General features: G+C 40.0%; 1 protein-coding gene across 4 annotated transcripts; it reads left to right on the top strand.

The window, feature by feature from the left end:
• Positions 1-469: 469 nt before the first annotated feature.
• On the top strand, positions 470-16,752 carry mip130 (Myb-interacting protein 130). Of its 4 annotated transcripts, none has more exons than XM_087357222.1 (10): positions 470-509; positions 2,938-3,149; positions 4,539-4,900; positions 5,677-5,812; positions 6,887-7,168; positions 8,402-8,623; positions 10,553-10,759; positions 13,484-13,663; positions 14,867-15,048; positions 15,697-16,752. In XM_087357222.1, the coding sequence occupies exons 1-10, from the start codon at positions 470-472 to the stop codon at positions 15,863-15,865; spliced, it is 1,992 nt and encodes a 663-aa protein (XP_087213348.1). In that variant the 3' UTR covers positions 15,866-16,752. The 4 variants fall into 4 exon arrangements, with proteins under 4 accessions (XP_087213348.1, XP_021923896.2, XP_021923894.2 ...); XM_022068204.2 differs by lacking the exon at positions 15,697-16,752 and adding an exon at positions 15,110-15,609 and having other exon boundaries at positions 14,867-15,014; XM_087357223.1 differs by lacking the exon at positions 470-509 and adding an exon at positions 523-676.
• The last annotated feature ends 173 nt before the right edge of the window (positions 16,753-16,925 follow it).

Below are 16,925 nucleotides of genomic sequence, written 5' to 3'. Positions count from 1 at the left end.
GTCGAGGCATGACCTTTCCCAGCAGTTGGTATAACGTTGTATAACTCCAGAAACCACCACCACCACCTCCGGTTGGGTCATTTGAATCGCAGAAGGTTAACGTTGACAAATTCTTCGCCAAATATTAGGTTCCTAGAGCGTAACAGAGATAACCTACAATTATCCTATTTGCATATTTCGCTCACATATCCATAATAAGCTTTCTTTTTGTGAGCAGCGAACACGCAGTGATACCACATGCTGCCCTCAATAAGCAAGTTCAAGTTTGAAGTGGTTTTCACACATTAGTCGCAATTTACACCACAATTTAAATATGTGGAATTAAAACTGCATGCTAATATTGACATTATAAACATTTATAAATTAATCTACAAACATTTATAAATTAAATAGTATAACATATAAATTTATGTTTCTTTTGTATTGCGGAAGTAGATGAGGACATTAACGTTGGCTATCCTGCTTACAGATGCTGAAAGACTACGTCAACATGGCGGATCAACTTGAAAGTTAGTATTTTTCCTTGTGGAAGTTATATGTTTTATTTTCGTACTGTATCTCAGCAGAATTTGCTGATGTGGCCAGGGTTTTATAAAAGAGTTGAATTGCATTCCATTGAATTTGCAGAACATTTTGTATCTTAATAATATTTTAATTTTGAAAGTTTGCCAAGAAGGTAAGCCTTCGCGTATCGAACAGAATATAAACTTAAAAAATTCACAGTTTTTATTTTGTTATGATACGGGGGTGTAAATTTATTTTGCTTCGTTGATTTTGAACTGGATTGTATTAATTATTCAGACTTCGTGCACTAACTTTGTCCATGGGTGGCTATTAATAACAGTAACTCCATGGATCTCAGTTCTTCTTGAGAAGATTAGTCAGCTAGTCAAAATCTGCGCTTTTAATGAATCCGAGTGTTACATCGGTTGTAGTGAATATCTCCATACGTAAACGAAATTATAAAGGATTGTCATTGTGATTTTGATGTATTAGTTACTGATAAGATATTCTGCTTTAGTCACATACTGGGGAGAAAGAGTACAGCTATAAAAAGTGTGAATCCCAATGTAAGGAAGTTTAAGCCAGCACAAAATGAGTATCTCACTCCTGCTCCATAGAAGAATTTACCTCAGCCAAAAATTCTTAACTGTTATAAATACATATAAGCAATGGCGGTGATGCTTTTTTGTATAATTATTTTTGTAGTGATACTGTGGTAAACTGTAAATCACTGTCACACCAATGTAATTTTATATTTGTATTAGAAATGACATGTTCTACATCCTTGGCTTGGGCCTACAAAGGTTGTATGGAATGTAAATAAATTGTTTTCTATTCATGAGCCATTTACACAACATTCTAATCAAATTTGGTGTATCAGTGAAACTAGATAGGGTAGTTAGAATGTGTTTAAATAGAATAGCGTTTGCTGGCTAGTGGAAGAATATTAAATTTCTCAAATAATTCCCTGTGTGAGGTTTTCCTTGTGGTGCCTGCCATTATTCTAATGATTTTATTTTGGATATAAAATACTTTTTTGCTGTCTTATGTTACCCAGAAAATAATTCCCCATGACAAGATCAAATGGAAGTGAGCAAAATAGACTAATTTTGAAGTTTCTCATTTCATGAGTGATGTGACCACCCTCATAGCAAAGCATGCTCAACTTAGTTTAGGAATAATTTATTCAATATGTGCTTCCCAGTTTCACTTCTTGAATTGTTTTATCCTCATACCATATACTCAGATTAGCATAATGCTTGTTGATAGTACAGAATTTCACTAAATCTGTTTTGTCAACAGTTTGTGTAAGTTTATTGTTCAAGCCAGCAAAGACTTGACATCATTCATGCAAATTTGGAAGCAGTCCATTTCTGGATGTGCAGTAATTTTATTAGTGTCATCATCAAGAAGTACTAGTTTGGACTGAGCGTTAATGGTCAGGGGAAGATGATTGTTATATATGAGAAAAAGCTGAGGACCAAGTACCAAACATGGAAGAATTACATGTTTTATAATGCCACAGGGGTCCGCAGTGGCTGCACGGTCACTGGGACCGTGAGTTCGAATCCCACTCAAGCCATGGATGTTTGTCGGCGCCTTTCTGTGTTGTGCTGTCCTGTGCACGGGTAGAGGCCTTGCGACGGGCTGATCCCTCCTACCAAAATGTCTATAGATCGAGCTAACGAAAAGTTGGGACCCACAGTGCTCAGGCACTTGAAGAACGGGTCGTTCCCAGTATCCCAGTATAATGCCACAATTTGAATCTTGTGATTTTATTACTACTTGTTGCCTTCTATTATTAGGGTATGATTTAAACCACTGGCCAGCTTTTTTTAAAATTTGATATGAATGTAGTTTTGACAGTTTTATTCATGATTTACACGACAAAATGCTTTTGCAAAATTACAAGATACTCTACCAATATGCATTTTATTATTAAGAGCACTTAGATTTGATCTGTAAAATTGAAAAGAGCTTTGTCAGTTGAGAGACTTTTTCTGAATCCAAATTGTTTAAAGATGGCTGTCTACTGGGTTGTTGCGCTGTGTAGTCTGGTAGATTTCCACCAACATTTCAGAGGTCACACAACTGCCGCCATTGCCCTGATGACGGAGGCAGTATGACCTCTGAAACGTTGGTTAACATCGACCAGACTCAGAGCGCAACAACCGAGAAGACAGAAATCTTCATATGACATGTTTCTTGACCTGAGATTGAGAAGATGGGACCTTAAATAAATTGCACAACACATCCTTGAGAAAGTATTAAATAAAGCAAGATTTGGTCAATCAATTGGTCAGTCATGTCTATAGCCTTTAGACTTGACCTGGTGCATAAAATAAAGTAGACAGTGAATGTATTCTTTTATATATCAACACAGGTGAAGAATTTCAGTGTTGAATCTTGCTGTTTTTAAAATAACATTGACAGATGAATCAGCGGCAGCATTACTGACGTTCAAGAATGGCGGAGTGAAATATGACAGCATCAAGCAGGAGAATCTAGACAATTCAATGGACTTAGACCATGAGGAGACTCCAATTCTAGGGCCAGCTGCTCTGGGCTTGAAGCGAATTGGGGAGGAGATGCCCCCAAGACCTCCACCCCAGCAGCCTGGTCTCGTGCTGAACAGGCGAGGAATGGTGAGAATAATTTTATCGTAAGAACGGATCCACGGCTGATTGCCACAGGGCACATCAGTGGTAGAAATAACGTGTTGTTGTTGTTGAATTTTGTGGTCACCCTCTTTATGTTGGATTAATTCATGACTTGAAAGAATATCGCGAAACAGTTTCCGATAAGGCAGTGATTTTATGAAGTAGAGTTTTCTGTTTTATAACACGCTAAGAGTGTGGAGATTCCGGCTTTCTCAGGAGTACTTTCTGTGCAATATTGACGACTTTAATACTTCAGAATTTATTTAGGGTTGGTATGGTTGCCTTTGCTTGCATGTCGTGTTTTTATTTCTGCTGTACGGTATTGTAGTAGAACTTTTATGCCTGCGTCTCTTCGGCTTAGTTTCTATGTTCCTGTATTGACTTTGTGACTTTCTTGGTATTGGTTACATTAAAAAGTTGGATCAATTTTCATTTGTAAGTGATCTGCTGGTTTGTATTATTAATATAATCATCACTTATTTATTCCTTCTTTGTTTTTACTATGTTTTGAGTATATATACTGTCTTATCAACATATTATACTGGTGAATTTTGCTTGTATTTGAACGTATTTTTAATTTTCTGTAACGAACCTAGATGTGGTTATAGGTTAGATTCAGTTCAGTATAATTTACTGATACGTGTTTTATTTTTGTTGGATTTAGTGAGCGTAAAGAAAAAATTAATTTTGTGAGAAGTTTAGTAGTAGACGTTGTTGTATTTATGCACACCAAAGAGGCTTATGTGCTTTGCCATTGTACTGTATAGTTGTTGAAAACTAACACCATGGAGTAGAATCCTGAGAAGCTAATAGTTACTTCGCTGGTCAAGAAAATACCAATTTTTTTATACAAGTTAAAAGTTCATTACTGTGTCTATCACGTCCCAGATGAATCCATTCCATGAATCATAAGATATATTTTTACATTTTCCTCTCACCTGTAAGTTATATGCATGAACTTAGTTGTTTAAGTTAGTGCTTTTCTAAGTCTAGATATCGTGCGTGATAAAATTGACGATTCTTATTAAACAGCTTCAGGACCTACAGCTTCCGGTTCATTATCAGGTAGAACTAAACACATGTTTACAGGATGGCATTTATGCGTTGCTGGTTGCACATCATTTAAGTTATGATGTGTGAACTGTCATGAAAATTAGTGATGTATCATCTTTTATTGGTGGTGTATCACTGGAGGACGTAGGTCAGCTTCCAGGTTTAGTGTGAACTGTCAGATGTCACCGGAAGCAGCTCTCAAGAGGTTTATGTGCTGTGTGGTGAGTTATTTAAGGTGCTCTTGGCTATGGAGATGTCAAGAGTGGTTTTTGTTGTGACTCCATGTGATCTTGCAGTGGGTACCAACCTTGTTGTTTCCAGCCCGCTCGTATCCGTAAAAAAAACCGCCTCTTCTTTGATGACGATGTTATCAATACGATGTTGCCACGCTCGTCGCCAAAGCGTGGCCCAAAGGCCTCTCCTACGAAGAAGGCCGCTTCCATGGCTGCATCAGCTGCTAGTAAAGCAGCAGTACAGCATATGAAGAAACATCCGGTGCCAGTACCTCAGAACGAGTTGCAACACTCTGATGTTCATGAAGGAAATGCCAGTAGCTCGGGTGTTCCTGCATCCCCTGACCGACGCGTGGGGCAGAGGATTGGCATGCGACTCCGCAACCTGCTGAAGCTTCCCAAAGCCCACAAGTGGGTTTGCTATGAATGGTTCTACAGCAACATTGACAAGTGAGTGTGGTAATTCCAGTCATGGACGGAGCTTTCGGGAAACAGAGGTATTTTGTGGGGCTTCCCACTTCACATCCCTCATTTTTCAGTACATCACTCATGTGCTACGAGCTAAATGAACTTTTGGGAATTTGGTTCTACAAGGGACAGTGAGAAAGAAGGTAGTGGAACATGTTAAATATCAGTTTTCATTGATCCTACCATAATTTGAATTGATGGGACAGTGAATCCTTGTTAGTTTGAAGTGTTTTGGTAGACACATCACTTATTTCACACACCTTGGACATCCTTCGGTGGAATGTCAATGAATTCCACACTCTTATCCTTGAACTTGACATCGTGGAAGAGGTAATTCCCAGCAATGTTTGTTTGCAAAGAACACACCTCTATTCTGTTCATACTGTCTCCCTCAGGTATAACCATCTGGTTAATGACTGGGTAAGTAGTGGTACTCCCATCTTTGTCTGAGAAAGTGCACAGCTATTTACAGTATCCTCGCATTTACAATCTGCAGTGTATACCACCCACCACACTTCGTTACCTCGGCAGTTCTGAGGTTAATTTGCTGCTAAAACCAACTGTGAGAGGGCAAGTTATTTAGGAATACAAAGTAATGATGAGAGCAGAAAGAAATGGAGTGGTATTTTTTGGTTGAATATAAAGTAGAAATATTTTTTTGTGCTGCGCCATGCGTGAATGTGTGTCCTCCAAACAGGTGCAGTTCGGAAAATATTTGGCTTGATGCTATGAAGAGTGGGTACTATGTAATGTTGCAGACCTCTCTTCGATGGGGACAATGACTTCATGATCTGCCTGAAGGAGTCTTTCCCACACCTGCGAACTCGGAAGTTAACTCGTGTGGAGTGGTGCAAGATCAGACGCATGATGGGCAAGCCACGGCGGTGCTCCCAGGTACAGTTGCTTCTTTTCCCGCATTTCAGCCGTCATGAAAATGCATCTGATAATAAAATAAATCAGTGAAAATATGTGTCAGACTTTACAGACTCCATAGTCACATACATGATTTGTAAAATGTATTGTCTTACAGCGAAATATAACCTCTGATCTTAACGCTGTTTTTGGACACAATTCAGTATTCAGTAGCTTGTGCCTTATGTGGCTTCAGTTGTATCTATTTTATTTTCTGTTCTCACACAATGCTGTAGGCACATGACTGCATTGCCCTTTTGTTTTTAATACGAAACTGAGGATGGTCTTATATTTGCAGGAAAAAAATTATACACAATTTAAAACAATATATTGGAATGTATGATTTGAGGTTTTCACAGTGGTGAGTATGAAGATTTCTGTCTTCTGGGTTGTTGCGCTGTGTAGTATGGTAGATGTTTACCAACGTTTCAGAGGTCATACTGCCTCCGTCGTCAGGGCTATGAATGTGCCAATTGCTAGGTTTATAGGAACTGGACAGTGAACGGAGTAGCCTGCCCGTAGTCAATGGGAGCAGGTGTGGGTGGGGACTAATAGGTGGGCGTGTGTGTGAGAGACGGAGAGGAAAGAAAGAGAGAGGGGTCGAAGATCAGCCCTTGTGAGGGCGTCAGGGATCACACTCTCCACTCAACTCCCAATGTCTCACCAGACGCACTCCCAGTAAGGTGAGGTCACTTTGTATCAAGAGTTATCATATAGCTGGTACACTTAGCATTGTTTTGTTCTTTTGTGTAAGTAGGATTTGAGGTTCTCATAGCGAGTGCCAAAATTGCCAGGGTAGGTCATCACCTTGATGATGGAGGCAGCAAGGACCTCTGAAACACTGGTCAACTTCTACCATAGTACATAGCACTGCAACCCAGAAGACAACCATCTTTATTCATGTATTGTTTTCCATTTATGTTCTCCCCTCTTAGTGAGAGATCATGTTTGTTTGAATACAAACCAATTATAAAACCTTATCACAATCTTAAAGTCCAGTACTTACGGTCACGCTTTATGCCGTGTTTAACGGAAGTCGTGACTCATGTGATGCAGGCATTCTTTGAGGAGGAGCGGCGTGAGCTGGAACGGAAACGAGCAAAGATCCGCCTGCTGCAGCAGCGCAAGACGGCTGATGTGACTAACTGCAAGGACCTTCCCGGAGAGATACCCCTTCAACTCGTAATTGGCACGAAGGTGACCGCTCGTCTCAGGAAACCACAGGATGGTCTGTTTAATGGCAGCATTGATGCTGTTGATACTTCCAACAACACGTACAGGATAACATTTGAACGGGTTGGCCTCGGCACCCACTCTGTGCCTGACTACGAAGTGCTGGTAAGCGTGTTTTATAAATTAATTTGGGTGTGATCTACATGAAAAATGTTTTTTTAAAGGTTGAATTTGCATGGTGATATTAAAGTTATGCTTCAGAAATTAATATGGCATTAACTTTTCATATTTGTACGGGTACATCGTGAAGTTCCTTACAGCAAGATGTTGACTATTTATGACAAAATTAGTATTATTGGACTGATTTATTTAAATTTTGTGTAGATTCAACAGTTGTTTTTAAATTTTTTCGAAGTGTTCATGGGTTTGAGACCAGGAACTTCTGAAGTTTATTTCCATTATACACAGTTTCAGGAAAGGGAATTTTCTTTTACAGATTTGTAGTGTTGGTGTTATTGTATGACATTGAATGGAAAAACAACATTAATTGCTTTTGTGTAGTACCCCGAATGGGGGGGGGGGGGGTTAAAACACTTGACTAACTCCCCCTTTGGGGTTGATAATTCAGTACCATCGCTCTAGGATTTTCATTTTTGAAAGCGTTACAGAATGCTTGCATAACTGACTCACTCACATGATCCATGGAACAGAAGCCAGTAGTCACTTAATCAAGAAATTCCTCTCTTTTATGGAACTTTAAGCTTCTATCGAGTACTACTTCACATTTATTGTTGCTTGAACAAACGTCAGTACTCTCCAGATAACCCTGAATGGAAAATTATGTTGTCACTATACATCCAAGCATTGTACGTTAGCGGACTGACACATCCACTGTGATCCTGACTGTCGTTTATTGGAACATCACACGTGCATGAAATATAAATACATTGATTGCCTAGTGATATTAGTAATATAAAAGGCCAGCAATTCTTTGGGTTCATCTTACTATTCAAATTCAAGAATAGTTGGAATTACTTTGTAAAAATAGTGGATGGCCACAGTTTGTTTTTTGGTAGTGTCGGAGAATTTTCTTTCTCCCATTGAATATGAATTTGCTTTGGAGTCTACCCAAACTCCTGTCAGTGCATGCATGGGGCTCTGTCTGTCCTTGGGGGTTAAAGCAGCAAGGGCATGAAGGTGGCCACTCAGATGTAGTGCAGAGGTTAAGAATGCATGTGCCTATATTTTCATAATGTGCTTAATTAAGCACATTTATGTCTGGTGTAATGCCACCCTAGATTTGGTTAAATATGTTGCCCCTACAATGTGTTGTGATGCTAATTGGTGAGGTTTTTTGACTGCAGGTTTCAGTGATCCAACCTGTGTGTAATGTTTCAGTCCAATGAACCACCGGAAACCATAACCGTGTCAAGCTTTGCTCAGAAGTTTCGGCCACGAAACATGGCCCCTTATATGACTCCGCCTCGCTTCTCTTTGGACCCTTCGTCTCCGAAACTGAACAGTGATCCGTTGCTGGCAGGACCCCCTGTCATCAAATCCAAGAGCATCCCATCAGATGGAACCGTGGGAGGCTTCCCCGTCAAGTTCCTGGACATGGTGGTATGTACTACAGCAACACTCGTGTTGCGTTACTAGACTATCAAGGGGGCAACCTCAATAGGGTTTCTGATAGGAACAGTGACCCTACAACAGCAGATATGCTCACAGATTTCTTACTGTGAGAATCGATGAAATTTGAAAACAGATTTCATTTATATTTAACGGCTTTAAGTGCCTCTGGGTTCAAATCCCAGAGAGCCTTCTGACCAAAATCCTTTTCACAAAGGACAACTTGCCTAGGCAGGATAACCTCCCATCACCAATCACACAAGCCAACCTGGCTCGTCTTCTATCGCAGCTACGTCCGCACTTAGACTCTTTGAAGTTTTTAATGCTGCAGATGTACTGAGGGGATCAGTTCTTACAGACAATATAAGCAGAATTATTTCAGCTGTATACACTGGACTAAATCTAATTGTACTGAACATGGGTACAAATATGCACCTAAGTCTAGGTGGGATGAGGAACCTCCTTTGCTCTAGACGTCACATTCCGTAGTCCATGCCATCTTCAATAGAAAGTTTTTCGTGGTGAAGGAGACTGTCACATGTTTTGTCTCTGTGATGCTTTGCTTGACAAACTGGGGGATGATCGCTGTGGCTTGGCAAACGTTGCAGCATTTGTGTGAGGTGTAGGACCCACTCACTAGTTGTATTTAACTGATGATATTCTTTGTTTGTTTTTTTTAAATTCTAATTAATCACATTAATTTTGCTGAGGAATAGAAATGTGTGATTTTAGTGCATTGCTTTGTGATACGATGTGGCAGGCCGCTCTACACCCTGAGTTTTTATTACTCTTTCATGCACCCCTCTTTTACTAATAATTTTGTAGTCTTAACATTCATTAACCGCCACGGTGGGCTAGCGGTTAGAACGCTGGCCTTGTAATCCTGGGGTCTCGGGTTCGAATTTATAACTTGTGTTGGGCAAGGCCGTGGTCTAGGCAACACGGAGTTTTCCTCCGTGGCATCCCAACAATTACTCCATTCACACACAGAAGAAGGCAATGGCAAACCACTTCTGGATCATCTGCCAAGAACGTATATGAACAGGTCCCAGTCCGAGAAAAGGATGGAAGGATCCTGTTCATATGGACCTGTCGTCAGACAGAACACTAAATAAATAAATAAACATTCATTGTCACTGTCAGACCCCCTTACAGGTAGGCATTATTTTGTTGAAGTGGTTGGCAACATTGTGCATTGTGACAGCATGTTGTCTGCTTGTTAGACCTAGTCAGTAACATGTTTTATTGTTGAGCAACACTTTATCTTAGTCTCACTTTGAACTTATCATGGAAATTTTCATTAAACCTTACTATTTTTGCTAGTTCTTTATCTTTGAAACTGCCATGACTCCGTGACGTTTCCAGATTGGATTTGTAGTAATAGGACTTCATTTTTTACTCAGTATTAGTTTATTTTTATCTAACTGTACTTGTAGCTGGCATTATTCCAGCATTTGTTTACCTTCAGTCAAAATTTGTTGTGGTCAGTGTATGATTTTTACAAATTTGTTTGTTTAGTGACCGTCATTCATGAGTTTTATTAACATGTTTTCTGTAACGGAGAGTTTCACAATTTAAATTGTAAAACAACAGCTCATTTTGTATGCTCGTATAAAATGCATTACACAGATAAGACACATTATTTTCAGACAGAACTTTAATGGGAGAATAAATCTTCTTGCTGTAGATCTGAGAAGCAATGTACTGAAGGAAGCCATCTTATATTTAGTCGTAGAATACTTACTAACACTGCTTGTTATGCATGCCGACATAGCACATGTTTGGCTTGTGTATCAGTTTACGTTACACAATATAATTGTGCAGTTTTGGCAGAATCTAATGTAAAAGAGTTATACCACATTATATTATGAGCCACGGTTGATTGCATTCTTGCCTGACCTTCCTTATTCTATTTGTCAGGTGAGGTTATCCAAGATTCTTAATGCAAAGAAGTCTAAGATCAGAACATTAAAAGAAATGAACACAGAGGCAGAGAAAAGAAAGTCGTTTGGGGCACACATCCCAGAAGACTTCCAGCGACGTTACGCGAGCGTCATCATCGATCTGGAGCATCTGAACCGTGATTTGCAGGATTACTTGACAAATGTCCAAAACTACTGTCAAGAGGTGAGCAGTAATATTTCAATTGTTTCTTCTATATGGTCCATGTTTGCTTATTACTGAAATGGAATAGAGTGTATCATATCCCATGTTTAGCCCACTCTTTTCTCTAAGGGAAAATGGTGTTCTTGAGATCACAGTACTTTATGTGATTATATCTGTGTCCCCCATTCAACTTTTCAGTTGACTGATTTTCATAATACTTGGTGTGTACATTATCATATTTATTTCAGTCAGTAATAATATACAGGGTGAGTCAGAAGAACATGGGGTCGCAGATGTTTCATTTTCGAAATAATAGCCAAAAATAATTTTCAATACTGACGGATTCTTTCGTACACACCAGGGTTTCCTCAAATGATCTGGCATGCATTCTGCACACGTTCCCATAGGTCGTCATTGTTTATGTGTTGCATAAATGGAGGACGTCAAGTGACCGCACAGATAAAAGTCCAATGCAGTCAGGTCCGGTGACCTCGGTGGCCATGCTACTGGGCCACCATGCCCAATCCATCGCTGAGGGTAATGTTCATTGAGTTGATATCTGATGTGACGGGAGAAGTGTGCCTAAACTCTGTCGTGCATAAACCACATTTGTCTTCTTGTATTCAGTGGTACATCTTCAAGGAGACGTGGCAAGCGTCTTCTTAAGAATCACCAATATGAAGGTCCTCTTAGACGAGATGGAAGCATGTGTGGACCAATAACCATTTCGCCAACAATTCCTGCCCAAACGTTAATTGAAAATCTTTGCTGGAATCTGGATTCACATTGATCTAAAGTCAATTCATTGAAACTTATTTTTGGCTATTATTTCGAAAATGAAACATTTGCGACCCCATGTTCATAGGAACATTTTTTCTTATTTTTGATCTTGGAACACACACACGAAGTTTGTAAACATACTTCTGACTCACCCTGTTTGATAGGATGCATGTGTTTTTGAAGTGCGAGTAACACTACTGCCACTTTATACGAGATTCTGATCTTATTTATAGTAATAGGTAGAAAAATGTGCAGCTTTTGTTGAGGTGACACTATGTAGAGTGTTGAACAGCAAAGTGGTGGCTGTTCTAAAATATTCATTTACCCTTCAGTTTGTTAGTGATAACAAATGGACCATTACAACTAGAAACACAGAAGAACATTACACTTCCAAAATTATGCAGAAAAGAAATGTGGCACACGTAAAACTTCATATCCACATGACGGTAGAAAAGCTCTAAAAATATTGTTTACATGACCTTGGTGATTGTTGTTGCGTGCCTCTGCTAGATGCCACTAGTTTTGAAAATGGTTACCACACAACATAGAAGTTGGCATGTTCTGCAGTTAGGAAAGAAAGAGTCTGTAACAGATGTGCAACGTGATTGTGCACACAATTTCACATGGGACCACCCAGCCTCTGCCGCATTCTTCGACATTTGCCACGTGATTTGCGGGGTGTGCACAAAACATTGAGGGTTTTTCTGTCATCTGGCGTAGTTATGAAGTTATAAGTATGGTGTATTTGTTTTCTGTATCTTTTTGAAAGTGTAAAGTTCTGAATTCGTATCCAACAAATTATTGTCGATTGACTCTGTAATTGAGTAATAAGTTGTTGACAAGAAGAAAATATTGCTGCTGATACTAGCACTACAAATAATATAAAATAATGACAGACACTTACTACTACTACAACTGATGGCAAACAAACTTGGCAAAAAAGGGTCAAAGATGAAATTTTGTGTACCTGCCATTTGACATAAATAAACATTTTATAATATATTTACACCAGCCACGGTGGTCTAGCGGTTAGAACGCTGGCCTTGTAATCCTGGGGTCTCGGGTTCGAATTTATAACTTGTGTTGGGCAAGGCCGTGGTCTAGGCAACACGGAGTTTTCCTCCGTGGCATCCCAACAATTACTCCATTCACACACAGAAGAAGGCAATGGCAAACCACTTCTGGATCATCTGCCAAGAACGTATATGAACAGGTCCCAGTCCGAGAAAAGGATGGAAGGATCCTGTTCATATGGACCTGTCGTCAGACAGAACACTAAATAATAATAATAATATATTTACAAATTCCAGGTCATTCTCACTTGAGTACGAGTTGTGACCATCTCTGCGTTGGTCCGGGATGTTAAACCTTATAAGCTTACATTGTGTACTGCATTAATTATGCAAGATTTGTAGGATTAGAAGTCTGTGCAATTTGAAATTAGTCTTTATAAGTTATCCCTAGAACATCTTTCTATCACGTTACTATATTTAAAAATAATTTGTCCTACCGTGGCCAAGTAGAGAATTATGTGGAACAGGATGTACCTATGCAAACAAATGCACACATAATGGTGATTGATAATAAAGGTTTGCAAGGTGCTTCATATATTTTCTAACTAACTAACTAACTAGCTGGCTCAGGGAACCCGAAGGTTCTTCACTGAATTAACCAAAGCCCTCCACCAGTCCGTGTCCTCTGACAACAAATTCCAATCACCTTCAACTCCTACAGTATGTATTTCCGCTTAACAAAAATAAATAATTAAATAAACTTGATATATTTCAATGAACACTGAATCTGTATCTGTAATTTTTACAATAAAATTTGTTGCTACTAGCGGGACTAATATTTTTACACTGTGTTAGTCTCTTCATGCAGTGTTCTTTTATGAAACACAGAAGCGCATCCACGAGAGTAAAACGTTCAGTTTAGACTGTAGACTTGGTTTAACATGGTTTGCAGATTGCTCCGGAGCCTAGTATTGCCGCCATGCTGGCACCGTCTCATCTTCGTGAGAGGAGTCAAGAAGAGGCACGCGAACTCGTGATGAAGCACAATCGGCCGGACGTCCGCCTGCCTGTGCACGGCGAGCGAATGCTGAGCCTCATCACACAGTTGACTGCGCTTATGCTGCAAGTGAGGGTGAGCGAGCGCTGGAGTTCCTCCTTCGCGTTGCTTCCGTTTAGCTTCCTTGTCACATCTCTTGCGTTTAATATTCTGATTGGGGATTTGCCACTGTTCCCAAGTGATAGAAAATATTTCCAGAAATATTATATTTATAGTCTGAACATGCTACTATATTTTATTGAAGATTCCATCAACTTTCTTAAAACTGATTTTTCTAAGATTAAAACATTATACTACAGAATTTCACAATGTGTTTGCTTTCAAATACTTTTTGATGGAATATTACATACAGCAGGAATAATACAAAAGATATAAATGTTTTCAAAATAAGTAAAATCCCCAGAGTTATAATGCAGCTGACAATCCTGTAGTAAGTCCACTATTCCTCTGACCATAATATCTGACCGTGACACCTTGTAGAGACCACGATTCAGACATGTTCACGCAAAGTGTACCAGAGGGTAGAGAGGGCCAGATTATAAAGCCAACTATTCAACTCCATCTAGTGTCAAAATTAAAGCGTTACAGTGGGATCTGCCATATCAGAATGGGAACAGCATTGAGGCACCATGGCTAAACAGCGCCTGTTAAGTCCACTGCCCTTGCTTTCCCTCTTCATTTGTGAGGGACAACTACATTGAGATGAGACTGCAGTACACAGACACACACATATGTCATATGTCATAGCGTTTAGTTCTACACTTCTTGTTAACTGAAGTCATGACTGCATGAATTTTCTTGGAACACAATGTTCTGAAGTTACTGAATTGCAGTCCCGTAAGTTGTTGCCATGTTTACTGCTAGTAGCTTTGTCTTACACGTACAGTCTGGGAGTTTGTAATGCTACCAGTCTAGTGCTTATTCACAATAGCGGTGTAAAACTTTTCATATGCCATTGCCAAACAAATTTAACTAAAAATTGACTTGTAAGACTTGAGGTTCTCACAGCGGTGAGTATGAAGATTTCCGTCTTCTGGGTTGTTGCGCTGTGTAGTCTGGTCGATGTTAACCAACGTTTCAGAGGTCATACTTCCTCCGTCATCAGGGCGCCCTGATGACGGAGGCAGTATGACCTCTGAAACGTTGGTTAATATCGACCAGACTACACAGCGCAACAACCCAGAAGATGGAAATCTTCAAAAATTGACTTGCATGGAATGTCTGGTGGGGCTGCACGAGGATATCAGTCTTAGTTTCCTTTTTATATGTTGATTTCAGAGTTTATCAGATGCAGACCGTAATGCATATGAGGTGAAAGTCCTCCAAAGCTCCATGGAAGAGATCCGTTCTCGTCTGAGTCCGCGGAACCAACAGGTGTTCCAGAATTGTGTGGAGATTCACATGCAGCACATCCAGTTGGGGCTTGGTCAGTGTGGTTCCCTCCACCCCTTCATGATTCAGTAAGCATGGGGTGTGTTTATCACTTCTCTACCCAGTTTTGTGATTCATCCATGTTACCAGGTTTGTCTGTGTGACTTGTCTCGTGCAAGGGCGGCAGCCAGATGATGGGAAGGATGGAAGTGAGGGGGCGGAGGGAGGGTGAAAGATCAGGACCCTCTGCCGTTATCGTGATTCATGAGGAATTTATTTGTACAGTGTTCATCCTCCGTAACTACAAGCAGGCTGGCCACTCACGTCGCCATGTTCCAGTGCATGAGGTGCTGCACCCCATGACTAATGGGAATTTAAAAGGTCAGATGCCTGCAACAAACAGCCTTAGTTTTTTAAATATTTAAAGTGCTGTAATGCATTACTTTGATTAAGGATGTATATTTGTTATTTCTTCTTTGAATTTTATGAAATAGAAAGTATATTAAAAAGCATAAGTCACGCTATGCGTGTGCATTTTAACACTCATTTCTCAGTATAACTACACTGTATATAATTTGTAAATAATCACCTTTTATTTATGTTTTGTCATTTACATATGTTGGTAGTATAAAGGTTGTTCAATAAGTAAATTACAAGGGTGTTTATTGCCTTTACATACATATCCAAAATAGCAAGGAATATTGGAGAAGCCCTCTATTTCTCCATATAATTTTCAGAGTGATCGAGACACTTGTCCTTGCTACACACCATCTGTTCAATTCCCCAGACCTTGGTGTTTGCACCCGCTGGTGGACCTCGGCTCTTATCTTGTCAGATTGGCACATGGAAAGCCGAAGTAGCAGGTGGAACAACAATGTTTGGCTCAACCTCTCCACTCACGCCTGAGCCGTAAGGACTGGGAGTCTGATCATCTCAAATTTTGTGGTGCCGTTCCCTGCCGATTCATCTGCAGTGACTGTCAGCCATGCTCGCCTCAACTTCCACCCTTAATTTTAAACTACGGGTGTACAGGCTGGCGATATCCCCTTTATTTCCATAGTGCAGTTCGATTATGGTATGTCCAGCTTGCAGAGTGTCCATGCCCAAAGCTTCTGACTATCCTTTGTACCATCTTTCTCACATAGAGATGTGCATCTAACGGAACATGGTGTATTTCCCTGCCAATGTGTCTTATATTTAAAGCATACAAATCCAATAACTGGGGGCTTACCCCAAACCTTCCTGGAAACCCAGGACAAATTTAGTTCCTTGCTTACACGTCATAGATGCAGTGTCTCTGCACCCGGTAATCGTGCTATGCTTGGAACATCCTGGTGGCATTGAGGTATTATACATCCAGCAAAACATTCTACGGTTCCTAATCAATGTGTCACATATGCAAGGTGTCCGTGTGAAATAATCCAGGGTTTACCTGGAACATCATAGTGATATAGAGGTTCACTTCCAGCATGACAAGTGGTCACATCAAAATTCCCAGAACCTGATCCCACAACATCCCAACAGCACAACATAATTAACTAAACCTGCCCCCATTTATGTTTGCTTTCCCTTTCAGCATAAGCATTAAGGGGTAATTGACTGCAAGATATAACAACCTAGAAGGCAGTCATCTTCAAGTATTTCTTTGTTTTAAACGATTCCGAATATGAAAAGCATCAGACAAATGTTTACCTTTTTGGATGCCACTATCGGTTTTTTAAACACCCTCTAATCAGCCTGACTAGTTTCGTGGATATATCCAGGACATTTTTAGGTGCCAGTTCTGTGTGAAAATGGACAGAGATTAAATAAGTGATTCTCCTATCTCGTGGCATGAGGTTGAAGGGAAAAACATTTGTCTTTTGGGGTGGGATTGTGAGGGGGGGGGGGTTACGTGAGTAGTCAATTTCCTAAAAACGGCCCTAGTATCAGAAGTAAATTTAAAAATACTTCGGGTGAGAGCCAC

The sequence above is a fragment of the Zootermopsis nevadensis genome, unplaced genomic scaffold (genome assembly GCF_977971745.1).
Source record: "Zootermopsis nevadensis isolate Lab colony 2312 unplaced genomic scaffold, Znev_1.0 Znev_ptg000028l, whole genome shotgun sequence".
In the NCBI taxonomy this organism is placed as follows: domain Eukaryota; kingdom Metazoa; phylum Arthropoda; class Insecta; order Blattodea; family Termopsidae; genus Zootermopsis; species Zootermopsis nevadensis.
Note: the sequence above shows the minus strand (reverse complement) of the source record. Positions and strands in the feature narration are given on the sequence as shown.